General features: G+C 39.0%; 1 protein-coding gene across 1 annotated transcript in view; it reads left to right on the forward strand.

The window, feature by feature from the left end:
• The window catches only part of LOC101609726, a 117,334-nt gene extending 104,146 nt beyond the window's left edge, over positions 1-13,188 (forward strand). The window contains exons 11-13 of the mRNA XM_045132149.1: positions 287-473; positions 11,172-11,307; positions 13,089-13,188. Of these exons, the coding sequence (XP_044988084.1) occupies positions 287-473; positions 11,172-11,307; positions 13,089-13,188 (423 nt within the window). The remainder of the gene's footprint in view (positions 1-286; positions 474-11,171; positions 11,308-13,088) is intronic.
• The last annotated feature ends 7,360 nt before the right edge of the window (positions 13,189-20,548 follow it).

Raw genomic sequence — 20,548 nt, forward strand, 5'->3', positions numbered from 1 at the left:
CTTGCTCTTTTGGTTGATAGTCTTTTGATTTCTTCAGAATTCAATAGATAAAAGAGAAGAGGGAGGCTATCTATGCACTTGAAATGGGAGAAGAGTTTTCTATTGGCAATGGGCATTTGGGTTTACGATTAGTTCTCAAGTAGAGAGATTATTTAGCAATAGAATCATTTAGGACAGTAACTTCCCTAAAGTCCCAAGCACTTGCTGTCCATGCCACTGGCAGAGTGAGTGGAGGCATTTAGTGTGGAATGACCACTCAGATGGTTCCTTTATGTCACCCCTACAGAACCATGTCTGGGAAGATGTCACCCTGCACAACAGCAGCCTCCCCCCTCTGGCTATCAAAAATCCAGAGTGCCTAGGCCTCCTGCACCAGCTGGAGAGAAGCACAGACACGTGGGTCCAACACTACTGCATTCTGAAGGATGGCTGCTTGTATTTCTATGCAAGTATTCGTTCCACCCAGGCCTCTGGTAAGGCAGCAGCTTTAACATGAAGTTACTGTAATTACAATAGTAGTAAGGACAACTTAGCTTTCGTTAACCTTTGTTTAGTAGGCTCTGAGCTTTACTCATGTTAGCTCAGCAGCCCTACAGTGAAGATGGCTTAGTACTGTTCTCATTTTACATGTTAGAAAAATGTCTACAAATTCAATATACTATGTGAGCTAATGTAAATAATGAAGCCAAGATATGACCATAGCCACGTTGACCCAAAATTATAGCATTAGTTTCACATGTTTTAGGTCTAGAAATTAAGATATAAAATCCAGATAGCAGGGCTGGAGAGATGGCTTTAGAAGTTAAGGTGCTTGTCTGTGAAGCCTAAGGACCCACTCTCCAGATCCCACATAATCCAGATGCACAAAGGTGAGGCAAGAGTAAGGTTGCACATGGCCACTAGGTGGCACAAGCATCTGGTGTTTGATTTCAGTGGCTGATGTCCTAACATGCCAGTTCCCTCTCTGCCTCCCTCTCTCTCTCTCTCTCTCTCTTTAACAAAAGAAAAAAATCCAAGTAGCAATATTATCTTGTTCTCATAGTATTTCTAATGTGGACAAGTAAATAATAAAAACAAAGAACATTTGCTGTCTGTTTTCCATGAGCAAGTTGCTTAACTTTCTATAATTTACTTCCCTTATTTATAAAATGGGCATAATGGCCAGGCATGGTGGTACACACCTTTAATCCCAGTACTTAGGAGGATGAGGTAGGAGGATTGCCATGAGTTTGAGGCCACATTAAAATGAGAATTCCACATTAAAATGAGAATTCCAGGTCAGCCTGGGCTAGAGTGAGACCCTACCTTGAAAAATTAAAAATCATCATCATAATAATAATAGTAATAACAACAACAACAAAATAAGAATAATAGCTTTCTATTTTTCAAATTTTTGTAAAGATTAACTGTCATTGCTACTAAAGTGACCTTAGCTCTATATTTATGAATCTATATGTAAAAATCTCTTAATTTATATTAATTTATCAGATATTTAATTATGTATTTATTATATGTTCTTATTACCTAATATATACTTTTTAAAAGCTACAGATAATAAATAATCATATGAATAAAAAACAATAATTATAACGGAACTCTATAAAATAGATTAACTTTCTTATAATTGTGTATGTGTGTATGATGTGTATGTATTCAGGCATGTATGTGACCTGGTGCACATGTGGAAGTCAGACAGCAGCTTTCAGAGTTAATCCTCACCTTCCACCTTTTTGATGCAGGGTCTTTTGCTCTCATTATTGTTAACTGTGCTACAAAGACCTGCTGGTAAGAGACTGGGTAAATTATTCTGTCTCCACCTCCCATCTCTTCACCAGCATGCTGGGATGACAAAAGCCCACCATGGCTGTTGGCTTTTACATGGGGACTAGAGATCTGAACTTAGAAACACAGGCTTGAGGAGCATATGAGCCTTCTCCTCAGCCCCAGAATTTGTAATGAAATAAATTATTGTCATACTTACAGTTGAACATTTTTTGCATAATTAGCTAATGCAAACAATCTTGAATCTAAGTCATTTGATTTCTATTATCATCCATGCTTATATTTCATTAAGCTAGGTACATATGCTAAATGAAGAGGAAGAATCTAGTGACAACGTTGACCTCCTTGGAAGTTTATGAGCTAGTTTTTCCCCATGACCCATTTTTCATCAGGATGAATAATGCAATATCTCTCTTCTACTTAATCACACCCCATTTTTAACACAGTATAGATTACCATACCACTATGAAGAGATAGCACCTCTGAAAACTCAGAGAACTGGTTACTGCTATGCAAACCATATTCACAGCTTTAAGAAGCCATAAGAATTAAGATAAACAGGGCTGGAGAGATGGCTTAGCGGTTAAGTGCTTGCCTGTGAAGCCTATGGACCCCGGTTTGAGGCTCGGTTCCCCAGGTCCCACGTTAGCCAGATGCACAAGGGGGCGCACGCGTCTGGAGTTCGTTTGCAGTGGCTGGAAGCCCTGGCGTGCCCATTCTCTCTCTCTCCCTCTATCTGTCTTTCTCTCTGTGTCTGTCGCTCTCAAATAAATGAACAAAAAAAATTAAAAAAAAAAAGAATTAAGGTAAACAAAACAATTAGACCTTAAGTACTATTACTACCTAGGACTCTTATTATGAAATAGCATTATAAAATAATGAGCCCTTTTAATCCTCAAATCAATTAAGCTAATTTTCTAGAGACTATTTCCATAGATAGAAAGTAAATGATTTAATTTTGAATCCACAGATGACTCCAAACTCTAAAATGTTAATAAAGTGCTTTCAAAGCCATAGGGCCCAAAGCATATTGCTGATTACAAGAAATTTACAATAGTAGGGCTGGAGGGATTGCTTAGTGGTTAAGGAAAAGCCAGAGAACCCAGGTTCAATTCCCCAGAACCCACATTAGCCAGATGCACAAGGGGGCACACATGTCTGGAGTTTGTTTGCAGTGGCTTGAAACCCTGGCACGGCCATTCTCCTCTCTCTCTCCCTCTTTCTCTGTCTCCTTCTCTCTCTGACTCTAATAAATGAATAAATTTTTTTTAAAGAAATTTACAGTAGTAATGACCAGATGGCTTCCCTTATCCCAAAAGATCATGAGGTATAAAAATCCTTGAGTTTGAGCTGCAAACTCCTGGTATTCAATGGCCTGAAAATAATAATAGCAAAAACAGCAAAAATCATTGGGTAAGTGGAGCTCTTGATCTGTTCACTGAACACTGTTTTTACTGAACATTTCAGTTCACTCCTCAAAACCTTGTGAGGAATTATAGGTTATGACTTCACATAAAAGCATGGAAGCCAATACTTTGAGAAGTTCAGTAAGTAACCCCTGGCTACCAAACAGTGAAAACCGAATTTAAACCCAGATAGCTTGAGTTGTCCCAACAAAAAGAAAGTATTGCTAAGTAGAAAAACAATACAATGCTCTTTGATTTTTAGCTCTTACTATTGCACACCTCTTTCCAGAACATTCCATTGTTGATTACTAAGTATGGTAGTGTCTTATCACTTGTTCTAAGGTGCCTATATCTGGTGTTACCTTCCACTCAGCATGTATTAACACCTTCTCTCAACCCATAGAGTCACATTCTATTTCCTTAGCCCAGCACCCCCTGAACATTTTTCTGATTTTCTTATATTGCCTCCTGAAATCTTTCTTAACTGCTGATCAACCAGTTCCAGTGGATCTTCAAATGCCAACTGAAACACCCTCTTATGTTTGCTATAAAGCAATCTAAGGTATTCTTCCATAAACAAACCTCCCAAAATTATCAGCTCTTGACAATTATCATCATGTGTTTTATCTCTTCATGGCCATTTTATCTTTTCTAAGGAATTATGTGTCCCAGAAAATGACTTCTAGTGGATATTAAATGAAGGGATTCATGAGTAGATGAATAAATGACTGAATATGAAAATGATTTCAAGTGGCCATTGTTTCCATAAATTATGAGCACATTTTGATACCCTTAATTTAACAATAGAGAAAGATTAGAAGATTGCATGGTAGGCTCAAAGGTAAAAACTAGAACTCAGTTGACAGCATGCATGGCTTCTCTACTATGTCACACAGTTTTCAGCTATAAGAAATTTAGTTCTTTTAAAATTCATCTCTTAAAAGCACATTTTTCTATGATTAATTTAAAGTGTATTATTCTTGGATTAATGGAAATACTTATATAAGAACACCTATTCTTTTCTAGCCTTACATCTTCAATATGCCTATCTCTGCAGATCCTCAATTTCTAGCCAAAATTATTAAAATATAGATTAAAAATGTTTTTATTACTGAAAATCAAATAATAACTATAGTCCATGTTCTAAAATAAATTGCTACATTTTTGTTGATATTTCTAGATGTAGTCTATATTCTCAATTAAATTTCTGAGTTTTTGTTAATGTTTTCACATGATTATTTTCATTTTTTATTCCCTGTATAAAGAGTATGATTTGCCTGCTCATGCATCTAGTCCACGAAGGGAACCTCATAGCCACACAAACTCCTTCCCATCCCCACCCTACCCCCACTGCTAGGTCCCAGAGAAGCTTCTCTGAGACTGATTGGTAGCTCGATTTTGTTCTGGGTTGAAATGGCCATTCAGAACTCTTCTCGGGCATTTACCTTTCATTAGACTTGAAATTTCAACTGAGTTTCACAATCATTTTCTGAGAGCCCAGCTTAACCACAAACTTCTTAACATAAATCACAACTGGAGGCTAAGAGCCAGTGGTCCAGCATAAGGAAACGCCAGATCCAGTGGAGGCCTGTCCATGTACACTATGAGAAATTCTCAAAGCAAATACACCCTTTCTGCCCTCTACTAAGAAACTCCAGATCCAGTGGAGGCCTGTCCATGTACACTACGAGAAATTCTCAAAGCAAATATGCCCTTTCTACCCTCTGCTAAGAAACTTCAGATCCAGTGGAGTTCTATCCATGTACACTGTGAGAAATTGTCAAAGCAAATATACCCTTTCTACCCCCTATTAAGAAACTCCAGATCCTGTGGAGGCCTGTCCATGTACACTATAAGAAATTCTCAAAGCAAATACACCCTTTCCACCCTCCACTAAAAACAAATTCCCCATGAGACACTATCATCAGAGAGCTGTAATATATCTGAAGAGATAAAAGTTGCATTTATTGAAAGCTTTTAGATATAAAGGAACAGAATAAGTACTTAACCTTCCTTTCCTTTTTCACAAGCTTTTTCTTTATTAGTTTGAGAGAGGTGGGTTGGGGAGACAATAGGTGCACCAGGGCCTCAAGCTACTGAAAAGAACTCCAGAAGCATGCATCACCATGTGCAAGTGTCTTATGTGGGTACTGGGACATCAGACTTGTGTCCTTAGACTTGACAGGCGAGTACCTTAACCACTAAACCATTCCTGCAGCCCAAAAAGCTGGACTTGTTCTTGTTGTTGTTGCTCCAAGGTAGGGTCTTACTATAGCCCAGGCTGACTTGGAACTCACTCTGTAGTTGTAGGCTGGCCTCAAACTCACAGCAATCCTCCTACCTCTGACTTCCAGGTGCTTCAATTAGAGGCATGCATCACTATACCAGCTTAATCTTCCTTTTCTATACAGTCTTTCCTACTGCTAGTGCCTCATAATAGGTGAGAAATAGACAGAGTTAACAAACATAAAGACACCTCCCCAGTAATTATACAGTTAGAGACAAAGTAAGGATAGAGGCTACCTCAATCTTGGGCCCAAACTCTTAGTCATAATGTTATGCCTTCCTCTTCCTGGCAGAAATTTATCTTATTAAAATGTATTGGGCTGGAGGAATGACTTAGCTATTCAGGTTAAAGCATTTACCTGAAAAGCCAAAGGACCCATGTTTGATTCACCAGGACCCACATTAGCCAGATGTGCAAGGGGGTGCACACATCTGGAGTTTGTTTACAACAGCTAGAGGCTCTGGCATGTCCATTCTCTCCCTCTCTCTCTCTCTCTCTCTCTCTCTCTCTCTCTCTCTCTCTCTCTCCCTTTCTGTCAAATTAATTAATTAATGTTTTACCAAAAAAAAAAAAAAGTATCATTTAAAGCTGGGCATGGTGGTGCATGCCTTTAATCCCAGCACTCAGGAGGCAGAGGTAGGAGGATCCCCATGAGTTTGAGGCCATGCTGAGATTACACAGTGAATTCCAGGTCAGCTCTGGGCTACAGCAAGACCCTACCTTGAGAAACAAAGACAAAAAAAAAGTATCATCTAGTTTAGTAATGGTGTGTGGTTGCTGTTTGCTCACTGAACATCAGCACACTGACTGAATTACCTAAGGCCACCTAGTCCAACTACTCAGCATAAGAACCACAGGAACTGAGAACAGATCTGGAATTAATATTGAGAACAGGTGAGTGTACTGCATAGCATGGACACCAGAAGCACTAAAATACTCAGTTGAACCTAATCGTTGTAAAAATGCATGGACTATGTGTTATTAGTGCATTCATACAAGGCATACAGAGTTCTGTGATGTTAGCTCAGTGAAGAATGGTTGCCCAGCACGCATATTCCCTAGAACTGCAAAACAACCATTCAAAGTTCAAACATTCATTTTCAATTCTTCTAGACGATATAAGGAAATGACTTGTAAATGGCTCTAATCTGAGTTCTGCTCAGCTCACTCACGTCCTACAGGGAGATGGGAAGCTCTGTTCTCCTTCCCTGAGTCAGTGTCATCACCTTGAGCTAGACCTTCATCCCCATCAATACCAGGGCTCCACACTGTAGGTTCTGGCCTCATCTGGGAGTCACATTTATCCATGCACTTGGTTATGATGAATATTTTTTAAATAATTAAATTTTAAATCAACTTAATTGAACAGAAAATATCACAATGTTCCATAGCACTTCTGGTCAATTATATAAAAACATGCAGTGACCTACACACATGTACATATTAGATGCTTGAATTATAATTTTAAAAGTTAGCAAAATACTAACATAAAGACAATTACTCTCTGCATATGTATATGTTTAAATAGTTTTATGTCAGGAACATAGAAACATAAAGGTGCTTACTCCTTTCAGTTACTTCATGGGTTTTAGAAAAGTGTTCCACCAAGTGAGCTACATCCCCAGCCCCTTTTCAATTATTTTTGTAACATGCTTGCCACTCACTGCCCTGATCTTGAAACTTAGGCTTCTGCAATCACGTTATAGAGACCTGGGCCACTGACTGTAGCATCTCATTCACTTCACTGTTGTATATATTCTGAGTTGTTTTCATTATAGTCCTTTGATTTCTTCTGTAGAGATCTGGGATACCTGATATGGTATTTCCTATTTCTGATGTTTCTGAAGTTATCTGTAGTTGCATTGGCATTACTCTTTTTTTCTTTTTACAAGTCACCTAAAATGCTGAGGGGATATTCTGGAAGAACTGTGTCAGGCACTAACACCATATTTTATTTTGACTACATGATTATGCCTCTAGTGTGCACTGTGGACACTAGAGAAATGGCCTCACTGATTCTCCAATGACATGCTTTCCTAAGTGTTAGGGAAAGTGTGTGTCCTTCAACAACATGCACCATTACTGGCACTCATGTGCCTACAAATATTAAGAGGCCACCGTGTGAGTATTCTAAAAGTCTCTAAGTCAACTGGCATTATGTAAGCCTGAAGGCCCTTGTCATTTTCCAAATATTCCTTTCATCACTCACCAGCAAAAGCTAAAGTAACAAATCATGACTGTTGACTATTGTTCATGAATAAATCAGATCAAGGTCTGTCTGTTCTTCTCAGGGACATACATCATGCACTATTTCAGCCCATAAAACACATAGTCCTTGTGCAGTTCTTGGAACTAATACTATGTTTGCCTAATGTTCATTGCTGTGAACCTCATAGCAGAGACTGGCCTAGCAGAATCTCCTCAAACATTTACTGGTTGTATAATTATGTGTCTTTATAATCATTCACTTATGCCCTACAAGTGAATAGGGAAAACCAGTTAGAAAACTTTGCTCTTTGTAGTAGACATTTTTTGGACAAAATTTGACATATATTCTCAAAAACATAGATATACACAGTATATCTGATGAATTCAGAATAAGGATTCATCTGGGAGCATAAATAAGGGAGAATATTCATATGCTCTCAAACATATTTTAAAAAGAAAGTCTTAGCCCATGGGTATGGATCAGTCAATAACGTACTTGGTGCCAAGCCTGAGGACCTGAGTCTGGATCCCCAGCTCCTCCATACATGTCAGGTGGGCATGTTGGTTTACTTATAATCTCAGTGTTCAGGAGGCAAATACAGAATTTCCCTAAGAAGTCTGGCTAGGTAGACTAGCCAAATCAGTGACCTCTGGAATCAAATGAGAGACTTTTCCCTAATAAGTAAGGTGAAGAGAAATTGAGTAATACACTCGACATCACTTTCTGGCTTCCATGAGCATGTGCACACATGTGCACATGTCTCTATACTCACAACCAAATATATATGAACATACATACATGTAAGCATACCACATACATGTGCACATACAGGAAGATGTGCAAACCAGTGTTACAGCACCAAGATATTGACTGTTGTTATAATAGAGAACAAGGATGGAGAAATCTCTATATGATACACCTTTAGGTCTCCTGTTGTCCAGAAACATCTAGCATGTTATATGATCTAGTCCTTCTATATGACTGAAGAATTGAAAACACACATATAGACAAGAACTCATATATGAATATTCATAACAACATTAACTATAATAGCCAAACACTGGTGAAAATTTAAATAACTAACAACTGGTGAATATATGTGGTATATCCATGTAATAAAAGAAATATCATGCTGCAACCAAATGGAATTAAGTACCAATGTAGGATACAATATGGATGAACCTAGACAACATTATGCAAAGTAAGAGAAACCAGTCATAAAAGACCATAAATTGTATTATTTCACTCATATTAAGTGCTATGGAAAAACAAGCCTACAGAAGCAGAAAGCACCCAAGGATTGCCACCAGCTGTGCAGCGTATCAAGAAGAGGATCACTGCTAACAGTGAGAGTGTTTCTTCCCAACATGTGGAAAGTGATGATCGTGCATCCCTATAAATAATGTCATGGGATTACACATTTTACATGAGTGTGTTTTACAGTTTATAGATTATATTTAAACAAATCAATATGAATTATATAACTATAAGATAACAAATTATATTTCAATGATACTATCTCAAAGCAAGATATCAACCAGCTTGATAAATACCAGATCCGGGAGGCCTGCTAGAGGGAAAGTTTTATCCATGTCTTCAGTGTGTGCTTTCTCATGTACTGAATTTAAAAGGGACATGGGCAAAGAGGGTACCAACACATGATGCAACCATGAGAAATATGTTGTTAGTAATAATAATAAACATAAAAAGAGAAAAATGAGCCTGGCATGGTGGCACATGCCAATCCAGCCCTTGGTAGGCAGAGGTAGGAGGATCACCATGAGTTTGAGGTCACCCTGAGACTACATAGTGAATTCCAGGTCAGCCTGGGCTAGTGTGAGACCCTACCTCAAAAAACTGAATGAATGAATAAATAAATAAATACACATTTAAATGAAAATAAAAGGGAATTTAACAATGATTTTTAAATCATTCATTAAATGTAATCAAATTCTCATTTCTATTTTTTTTTATTTGAAAGAGAGAGAATGGATGCACCAGGGCCATTAGCCCCGGCAAATGAACTCCAGATGCATGGGCTTCCTTGTGCATCTGGCTTCCATGGGTTTTGGGGAATTGAACCTGGGTCTTTTGGCTTTGCAAGCAAACACCTTAACTGCTAAGACATCTCTCCAGCCCAAATTCTCCTCATTTTTTAAAGTTCCAAACTACTCATTTGGCTTCAAAACATGTGTGTAGGGGTGGAGAGACAGCATAATTGGTAAAGTATTGCCTCACATGTGTGAAAACCAGAGTTTGAATCCCAGAATTCACATTAAAAAGAGATGGGCATGGTGTCATTCAATTGTAGCCCCAGCACTTGGAAAGTGGAGATAGCTACCGCCAGGGCTCATTGGCCAGCCAGTCCAACATATTCGGCAAGCTGTAAGCAAAAGGATAAAAAGGGGGAGTGCATGTACCAAACATTTTCATTGAGCCTCCGTGTGCATGTACACATATGTGCACATACACTTATGCACTATCGCGCCTGCAACCTGCACATGTGCACACACATACCCACACAAACTGCATTTGCCTAGCAATGTATGCTGTTATTGTGTGCAACCTAAAGGAAATCAAAAAAGGACTACATTTCCCTTGTTGTCAAATGTCATCAATTAGCTACTAGGTGAAGACAGCTTCCATGTAGTGTCTTCATATTTGTTTTGGTAGTGTAGTGTACCATGGTGGCTCCTGAGGGGATGATAAAGTAAGAGTGAGTGAGAGCAAGAAATCTTTAAACCTGATATCATTGCCATTACTGATCTCGTGTGGAGTTTCACGATGAGATTTAGCCTACCTCAGAGCAAAAGATGCCATAAGACACAGACAAGAGCACTCTCCTAGACTGAGACCCTCGTTACCCTACAAAGTTGGCACAAACTCAGTTTAAAAGGATTCAAAGGATCACAGCAATATATTTTTTTTATTTTATAGTCACTGATTCTCATTGCTAATTCAAGTTGTCACTTGCATATCACCCTATAGGTTCACATTTTAAATGTGCTTTGCCTAGGAACAAATATTGGTTGTAGAAACTCTGCAATCATGCAATTATTGCTTTTTTTTTCTTCAGGAAAGATGTTATGATTCTGTTAAAGAAAATACTTTTTAAATTTTCTTCTGATGTGATATTACAGCTGTCACTCTTTGATACTGAATATTGTATTTCAAAAATAGATCCTTCTGAGGCAGAACCTTGCCTAGGAACACTGTTTTAGAAGGTAAATCTGCTTATATAGAAAGAATACTATACAAATAAAAGCCAAGAAATTCAAATTCAATTACCAGTGTGACTACTCACCATTAAGTAGTGTGTGAACTTAATTCACATTCTCTCTTTTGAAGGGTCAGTTTCTTCCCCTGTGAAATGACAGATGGTCAAGGGGTACCTTGATACAAAATTTTCTTTTCTTTACACACACTTTCTCCTCCTTACACTTTCCCTACTTGGACTTTTTTTTTTTTTTACCTTTTCCCCTTGTAGGTGGCTTGTATCTTCAAGGATATAGGGTGAGTGAACAGACCCACAATTTCAAACAATCAGTGATTGAACTCAAACCTCCATCAGAAGAGTTCAAGACTTTCTATTTCTGTGCAGAAAATACAACAGAAAACCAGCGGTAAGTGAGGGGCTTCCTACTTCTTCTTTACCAGTCTTGACAGTCTTCTTAGTAAACCTATACCCTTATCCTCCAACTCCAAAACTTCTAGTATACTTCCCGTTCCTTGCCGGCTCCACAGTTAATATTTTCCAGGTTGTGTTTTTATTCTTCCAGAACCTCGTTCAATGAGTCTTCTACAAGTGCTTAAAAAAAAAAAGGAACCAGGCATGGTGGTGCAGACCTTTAATCCCAGCACTTGGGAGGCAGAGGTAGGAGGGCTGCCTTGAGTTCAAGGCCACCCTGAGACTACATAGTGAATTCCAGGTCAGACTGAGCTAGAGTGAGACCCTATCTCAAAAAAGAAAGAAAGAGAGAGAAAGAAAAAGAATTATTAATTCCTGTCAAACAAGGAGTGGTCCATACTTCAATATAAAAAAAAATTATCACCACAATAATCTATTAATGTTATAATTTGCTAGTCCACAGATTTATCTTATTAACATATATTAATTATATAAACACAGACTAACCTCTCTCATCCCTTCCTTCACCTGCCTCATGACATCCTACACCTCACCCATTTACCACAACTGGGAGGAAAAGGATAACATAAAGAAATCTCCAGGAATTTAGCAAAGAAGATGACCTGGTAAAAAGTTCCAGGGTCATTTGTCAGAAATTGTTGCATTATTTTAACCCAAAGAGATAAAACTCCCAAAGTGGGATTTCAGGGATCCTCAGCACATAACAACTGTAGAACAGATAGGGGATCTCTTAAGCCTTCTGTCCCTGTATGAACCTTGCCTTTGTGTGTCATTCCTAAGAATGTTCTAGAGCCAAGGAAGTGAGTATAGAACTGCTACATGTGTGGTGATGACTTTCTTCCTGGACAGTCTTGGTGGCAGGTAAGGATGGTTCTCTTGAAGGCAAGGTTCCAGCTAGGACATCAGAGAAAGGGTCAGTGAAATCGACTTAAGTCTCATCTGAAATCTGCTGGCTTTTCTATGACAGGAAGCTAAATAGATGGATCTCACTATTTAAATTTACAGGGGATTTTCTCAGCAAGAAACAATATTGAGTCAGTAGAGAAACATTTCAAAATACAAAAGCAGAATGTTAAAAAATATGCATGGCATCCTGGATTCACAAAATACTTTACTTACCCCTAGTTAAGTTTAGAAAGTGACACAAATTATATCCCTCACTCAGAGAATCACATACAAATTAACCTAGTACAGTCTTTGGATATCCTACTGGAAACATCTCTGAATAAATATTTTTGATCATGGTTGGTGTTAGTTTGTCAAAATAACATCTTCCCATGAAATACATACTTTACAAAACATTATATAACAAAACAAAAACAAGAGAGAGGGAAGAAAATTTAACTGGGAAGGAAGTGTGCTGTGGCTTCTAGAATTTATCAAAGAACTATTTGGCCCAGGTGGCAATATTTGGTTACTGTATATTTGGCCAACTAAGCTTTAACGTTAAATAGAAATGTTAAAATAGTAAGTTAAGGACCATATTGCTCCATTACTACTTAGAAGCATCATATTCTCATGTGAGACATTACTTTCATGAGCATGTGTTTATTTCTATTATTACATATATATACTTGCTAATTTTCCTTCTTATTCAACCCAAAATCCATTGAGCATGGCTTAATCCTATTAATTTTAAACTAAATAACCAAGAGGAACAATTAGAAAAATAATTAAAGGATTTGTCACATTTCACCTCCTCAGAGGCTGTCAGGTTTAATGGCCTATTCTAGTCTATGCTTTCTTTTTATGCAGCTGGATCACAGCTTTGAAACTGTCCATCAAAAAGTGGCTTCCCTTGGACCAGGCTATTCAAGAGTTCATGAACCGGCCACTAGAGGAGACAAGAATGTAAGAAAAACTCTAATTATTAGAAGAAAGATTCCACAAAACTTCGACCAACCAACTTCTGTGAATAAACAAAATGTTTCTTTTCAGTGTTTTGAAATGCAGCTTTTCAAATAAATATTTATCCATTATATTACTACATTGGGATAGAATTATAATTTTGGTTGAACTACTCCACCAACATTTAATATAATGTTTAAGTATTTCACTTGTATGACATGTTTCCTTCTGTAACAGTTGGCACATTTTAGCATCAACATATAATAGGCTCCTACTTCCATCCTTTGAAATAAATAAATGTTTATTTCTTTCCTTTTATCATTTATATTTTTACATATTTTATTTTTTATTTACTTCTTTGAGAGAGAGAGGCATATAGATAGATGACAGATGATAGATAGAAGATAGATAGATAGATAGATAGATAGATAGATAGATAGATAGATGATAGATAGATAGATAGATAGATAGATAGATAGATAGATAGATAGATAGATGATAGATAGATAGAAACTAGGCATGCCAGGGCCTCCAGCCACTGCAAACAAAGTTCAGATGTATGTGCTACCTTGTACATCTGGCTTATATGGGTACTGAGGAATATGGAATTATATGGGTACTGACGAATATGGGTCCTTTGGCATTGCAAGCACCTCAACTGCTAGGCTATCTCTCCAGCCCAAGTGTGTGTGTGTGTGTGTGTGTGTGTGTGTGTGTGTGTGTGTGTGTGTGTGTATTTTTTTTTTTTTTGCTAAGTTTTCCATCTTGAACTTTGGCTGTAAGCTTCCTAGGATACCTTAAGGTTATGAATTAGAAAATTAAGAACCTTGAAATGAAAAGGCTTAAATAATGAATATTTCAGCTATACAAGGTCATCTCTGCTAGAAAATTCTATAATAAACAGGCTCAAATGTCTCCCAGGATTTACCAGATGAAAGAAAGTAATAGAAATTATAATTAGAAAAAAAAATAAGAACTTAGATGGAATTTAAGGAAAATGAGTCAAAGGCATGGGTCTGTCTCACACCTGCATTTCTGTCCCAATTCAAACACAAAATAAACCAACATGCTCTTCTCAGAATCTGGAAAGCAAGCTTTGGAGAAATTAAAAAAAAAAAAAAGTCAGGCATTGGAGCTATGTCTCAGTGGTGCAATGCCTACCCTGTAATTGTGATGCGTTTAGAAGTCCCATGCCTTCACTAATGAGCGTGGCTCACAGATGTGTTCAGCTGTAGGATTCAAGTACCCGCAGGGCAACTCACACACATTAAAAAAACTGAAAGAAAGAAAGCACGTCTGTTCATAAAATAATGCTGTTTCTGAGCCACGGTGACCTCCCAGCTCGATTGCTCTCCTGTGCAGAAGAGGCTCAGGGAGGCAGCTGTCTGCCGCTGATTGTGCAAGTTGGTCACAGCAGAACTGGAACTGAATCCAGGCCTTTGCTCTCTTCCCGTGCCCTCACTGTGCCCAAGATGCTGTGGTGTGCTTTCAAAAGACAATAAAACTGCCCGTGGCCCACAGCTGTCAAATACTTGTAGCTTCTGGCCCAGAATTGGAGCATAGGCCATGCTTTAATTTCTACCGTCTCATGGAAGGAATTCATGTTAATTTAAATTATATCTTTTATCAGAAAATCTTCAGCATGGAAAAAAAAAACATGTTTTTGATTCTTTACTTGTCACCTCTCCTTTGCCAATAGGAATATGAAGTCCTCACAAAATGTCTCGAGTTTGCATCTGTTATTCTCAATAAATAACTCAGATAAAGGAGGCTTGTAAGTGTGAGGATGGTTACTCAGTTCATGGGTTAGGAGAAGCTGCCTAAAGGAACGCATGCCAGAAGAGACATATGCAATGCTCTGACCAACTTGATGCCATAACCAAAAACTGCTCAGTTCACAAAAACACACAGCTCTCTGTTCTGAGAATGGCCCCTTTGTTCTCCAATATATGCCATGACAATAATGGGGTCTTTCAGCAGAATCATCCATAACGTCATGTCAGAAAGCTGAGCTGCACATCCGTTCCCCAGCACTGTTCGGCCTTGCTGGCACCCCGCCATGGAATGCACAAGTTGTGCTTTACCAGGTTGCCAGCTAGTGACTACAGCTCACTGGCACCATGGCGTGGAGCTTCCCCTGGAGGAGAAAAACAAAAGCAAATACTTGGAAAAAATGTGAATGCAATTTTCTTGGAGTCAAGCATTCATGTAAACTGCTAGAAAGTGAATGGTATCAACATTCTAAGTTGACACTACCAAAAACATTCAGAGACACTGCTCCAAAAGTGCTACTGTTATTAACCCTAGATAAAGCAAAAATTGTTCTGGGTAAGTTTGTGTTTTGGTTTTTCGAGGTAGGGTCTCACTCTAGCCCAGGCTGACCTGGAGTTCACTATGTATTCTCAGGGTGGCCTCAAACTCGTGGTGATCCTCCTACCTCTGCCACCCAACTGCTGGGATTAAAGTCGTGCACCAACACACCCAGCTCAAGGGTAAGTATTTTATGTGGAAAGGGTTCTTAGCTTCTATGTGATTGTCAAGGAGGTATGGTGACCCAGAAATTTTTTTTTAAAGCAAAACACTTTTTAGTTCTAAAGATTAAGAACATTTCCCAATATCCACCAGGTTTGTATCTGCCATGGACATAAGAGGAAGGGAAAGGAGTAGAGTCACCTTCTATATGCACAACCCCTAGCTACACATTTCAGGCCTTTGGGAAATCAAGGTGAGCTCTTCACAGCCTAATGGTCTGCAGTCAATAAATATTTACAGAACATCCATCTTCAGCCACACTTAACAGTTGGTCACAGCCTACTGCCATTAAGGAAAGACAGGAAAATGTTCAGTTCACATATTGTACACCCATGGGTCTAAATTCGAAGTCCAGTGCTACCACTTTGGGGCTGCAACCCCGGGAGGTGACTTGAACTTTTCTTACTCAGTTCTTCAAGTGGGGCTAATTGTAACTGCCTCCATTGTTTCTGAAAGCTCAGTTAACAGTGTATCAAGCTGCCAGAACTGTGCATCTCAATGAATTCTCAGCATGATTTTTTAAAAATACTTGGCAAGGGCTAGTCAGCCCATATCCAGACCTCACATCTGTGTGGACAACTTTAGGAAAATGTCCCTTGGCTTCTCCCCTTCTGAACTAAAGGTGGAAAGGATAAAGGAAAGACCAGAGATCTTTTCTTAACAGGCTCTCATAGCATGCTTTCTGTTTTTATAGTTTAGGCTATTAAGAACCCCACAGATTGGTACACAGTTAACAAAACTCCTTGGTAAATGTGAAAGTGTTTCCATTAGCATTCTAGAAGCTCCAGGCCACACCAGGAATATTTCCGAAGTCCTCAGCAGAGCTAGGTAGATGTCGGTCTAACTAGTTCATTCTGTTTCACCTACTGACAACATGCACGTCTTAGAGAATAGTCTCTAGACTATTCTATACTGGGATGTCCTGGTAGAATTTCATTCAATGAAAATAAAGTAATAAATATCCAAAACATAATGGTTTGTCCTAAGACAAGGCCACTAAAATAAATCAATCTATTTCCACAATTTGGTCACTCACAGAGCCTGAGAAAATGTATCAGTTATTTCTTGCCTCTGATTCTGCATAGATTGCATAGATCTGAAACAATTTTTCCCCTCCCAAACTTTTGAAAGAAAAAAAAAAAGAAAGAAATCTTGCTCCACAGAGGTTGGGTTCACACAATATAAAATTCTCAGTGCAATATCCATGTCAGGGTGTAAAAGTTAACAAAATATAGAGAATATCTTTCAAAAAGTAATCACCCTACTCTGTTTTGATAACTTCATACATGTATCTAATGTAATTTGACCATACCCTCCACACACACACTTACCGTCTTTTATTCCCTTCCCACTAAACCTTCATGCTTTTTATTGTGTGGCCCACTGAGTTAAATTAAAGTTGCTTACATCCATGTGGGTGAGAGGCTATTTCCTGGAGTATAGTCAGCTTACCAGCAGCTACACTGCTGAAGAACATAACCCCTCCCCCTCCAGCAACCATTGATTGCCAATAGCTGCTCTGGTGGCCTCCAACTCAAGGCTATCCTCCTACCTCTGCCTCCTGAGTGCTGGGATTCAAGGCATGCGCCACCATGCTCGGCTCAACAGATTCAGTCTTGTGCAGAAAACCACAGCTGTTGTTCATGAATGTAGTGGCCATGTTATGTCCAGAAGAGAGACCACTATAGCACAATTCTCTGTCCTCCAGCCCTTAACATCCTTTCCACACTTCTGTAGTTACCTTTACATTGCTGGAGAAAAAAAAAAAAAAGAACATCCAACCAAAAGCAGCTTGCAGCTTATGGAAGGAAAGCTATCTATTTTGGTTTACAATCTTCAAGGGAAGCATCACGATCTCAGGGAACAGCATGTCATGGGCAGAGGCTGATTGTCATTTCTTTGCCAACATCAGGTGGACAATAGCAGCCAAATTAGCATTGGCTAATAAGCCTCAAGTTCAAACATCTATGAAGGATCTTGGTTGTTTAGTGGGACCAGAAGAAGAGCACAGGTGGTGTGGAGTGCAGACAACTGCAAAAACTTGAGGAGGAAGAATCAAGAAGCTGCTCCTTGCTGCCATCTTGAGTCAGACTGGAGTCTCGCCAGGCTGGGTATCATCTGCAGTCTTTGGGGCCAGTATCCCTAGCTGACTACCTGTAAAAGGTTACCATGCTCTTAACCTCTATCACTATGGATCTCAGACTGACCACACAATAGTTACTTATTCTCAGCATTTGCACCAACTGTGCATCTCTGCCTTAACCTTTGCTTCCTGCAAAAAGAAGCTTCTGAGATTAAGGCTGAAAGCAGCAATAATCTATGGATATAAACATAAATATTTAAAATATCAACAATAGTTGGATTCTCCCCAAGGGCCTAGGGCCTTTCTAGCCATATGCTTTTAACCAGGTTTATAGTACTAGGCACACACTCTCTCCTTGGAGCAGGCCTCAGATCCAATCAGAAAGAAGTAGGTTATGCTCATAATAGTCATGTCACCATTGCATCAATGGGCATCTCTTGCCTGGCTGGTCAGTTGTGGGACACAAGGTCTATAGCTAGTTAAAACCGTTGATGTCCGTTCTCCCCTACCAGCCTGCATAACAATTTTTAACAACATAGAAGCTAGCCATCTGGGAGGAAACTCCCCACTGTTCCTGATTATGTCGTATTTTCAGCAACAGGGACTTACCATCAACTTTTGGTGAGCAACCAAGAACAACTAAAGTAGTCTGTACTGTTTTAGGAGCCTCTGTATTCTCCCTGACCAACAACTCATGGAGGAGAATCTCATCCCTGACACTAGAGTTAACCAGTAATAACCTATGGCTTCGGGGAGCAACAATATTCACCCATTTAAAGCATTTTCATTCAAACTCTTTTTGTTTCAACTGTGTTTTTAATTAACTTGCAAAGAGGGTGGGATGGCAGAATCTTTTAGCATCAATATTCAGTTTCTCTTCATGTGAACAGTAACAGCAAGGACATATTCAGAAGATAGATCCCTTTAGTAAAGGTGAAAGACAGGAGCCTTCATAGTTCCAAGGAACTTGAATCCCATCTTTCTAGTACTGAAAGCTGAGCCTCTTGACTTGCATGATGGGACCTGGAATGATTCTTACACAGCTGCTTCCAATTAAGCTGCTGTTATTTGCTGTCAAAGTCTTGAATGTTGTGATCAAAACATGTAGCTTCTAAACCAGACATCTTGAAATAAGACATGATTAGTAATTGTATTGGTGGGCTGGAGAAATGGTTTAGCAGTTAAATTACTTGCCTGCAAAGCCTAAGAACCCATGTTTGACTCTCCAGATCCCACATAAGCCAGACACACAAAAGGGAGGCAAGCGCAAGTTCACACATGTCACTTAGGTGGTACAAGTGTCTGGAGTCTGAGTGCAGTGGCTGAGGCCTTGGCACACCAACTCTCTCTCTCTCTCTCTGCCTGTCTCTCTCTTGCTCAGTCTCTCTGAAATTAAAAAAAAAAAGAAGTAATTTTACTAAGATAATCAATGTCAACAGAGATGGTCCCAAACAAAGAGGAGCACAAGACAACTTATGAATAACACACAAGGCATTCTTTTATTAATTATCCACAAAGGAGCATAATTTCTGTTGAAATCTAAGTTTTTATGTTGTCTGGTCCAGTGCTCCTTGAGAAAATAATTTCTTCCACTCCTTGTTTCAACAGATTAAGAAACAAGCTACTTTTTACAAAGGATGTAAGGTTACTTTGACAAACATGTAACATGGTATTGCAGTCCGGTTCACATTGCTGGTAGAAATCACGCAACCATGAGCAGCTTCTGGAAAGAAGAGGCTTATTTTGGATTACAGGCTCGAGGGGAAGCTCCTTGATGGTAGGGGAAAATGATGGTATGAGCAGAAGGTGGACATCACCCCCTGGTCAACATAAGGTGGACCATAGCAACAGGAGACTGTGCCCAACACTGGCAAGGGGAAACAGGCTATAACACCCATAAGCCCACCCCCAACAATACACTCCCTCCAGGAGGCATTAATTCCCAAATATCCATCAGCTGGGGACCTAGAATTCAGAACACCTAAGTTTATGAGGGACACCTGAATCAAACCACCACATTCTGCCCTTGGCCCCCATAAAATGATAAGCATACATGATGTAAAATGCAATGCATTCTTCTAACTTTAAAAGTCCCCATAGTTTTTATCAATTTCAATGATGTTCACACATCCCCATAGTCCAAGATCTTTTTTTTTCTTGTTAAATATTTTTGTTTATGTATTTATTTATTTATTTATTTATTTATTTATTTATTTACTTTGTTGTTGTTGTTAACAAGTATTTATTTTTTTTCCAATTCATTTTTTTAAATTTGATTTATTAGTTTTCTTTTCATCAAATACAGGCAGTTTGGTACCATTGTTTAGGCTCATCTATGATCTACCCCCTCCCATTAGACCCTCCTGTTGATGTAAATGGGTCGTGCACTGTGGGGTTAGTCCCCAGTTATTGGTATGCTAAATGTCCCTGCAAATCATGACCCAACATGTGACTCTGACATTCTTTCCGCCCCCTCTTCCGCAAAATTTCCCTGAGCCATGTTGGGTTCATTTTTGGTCTGCTTCAGTGCTGAGGTGTTGGGGGCCTCTGGGGCTCTGGCTCTCTGATTTGGGAGGAGTTGATTTTTCTCTGCGTTGGTCTCCTTCCCCTTTGTGCTGGTATCCGGTTCACAGGAAAACATCACCCTTGCTTGTTTCACCAATTGTCCTTAGTTTCAGTTGGGCCCCTTTTGAGGTATGTTGGGGCAGTTCTCTCCATAGGATCTGCATCTATCTGAAAAAGAGAAGCAGAT

This window comes from Jaculus jaculus, chromosome 13 (assembly GCF_020740685.1).
Source record: "Jaculus jaculus isolate mJacJac1 chromosome 13, mJacJac1.mat.Y.cur, whole genome shotgun sequence".
NCBI classification, from domain to species: Eukaryota; Metazoa; Chordata; class Mammalia; order Rodentia; family Dipodidae; genus Jaculus; species Jaculus jaculus.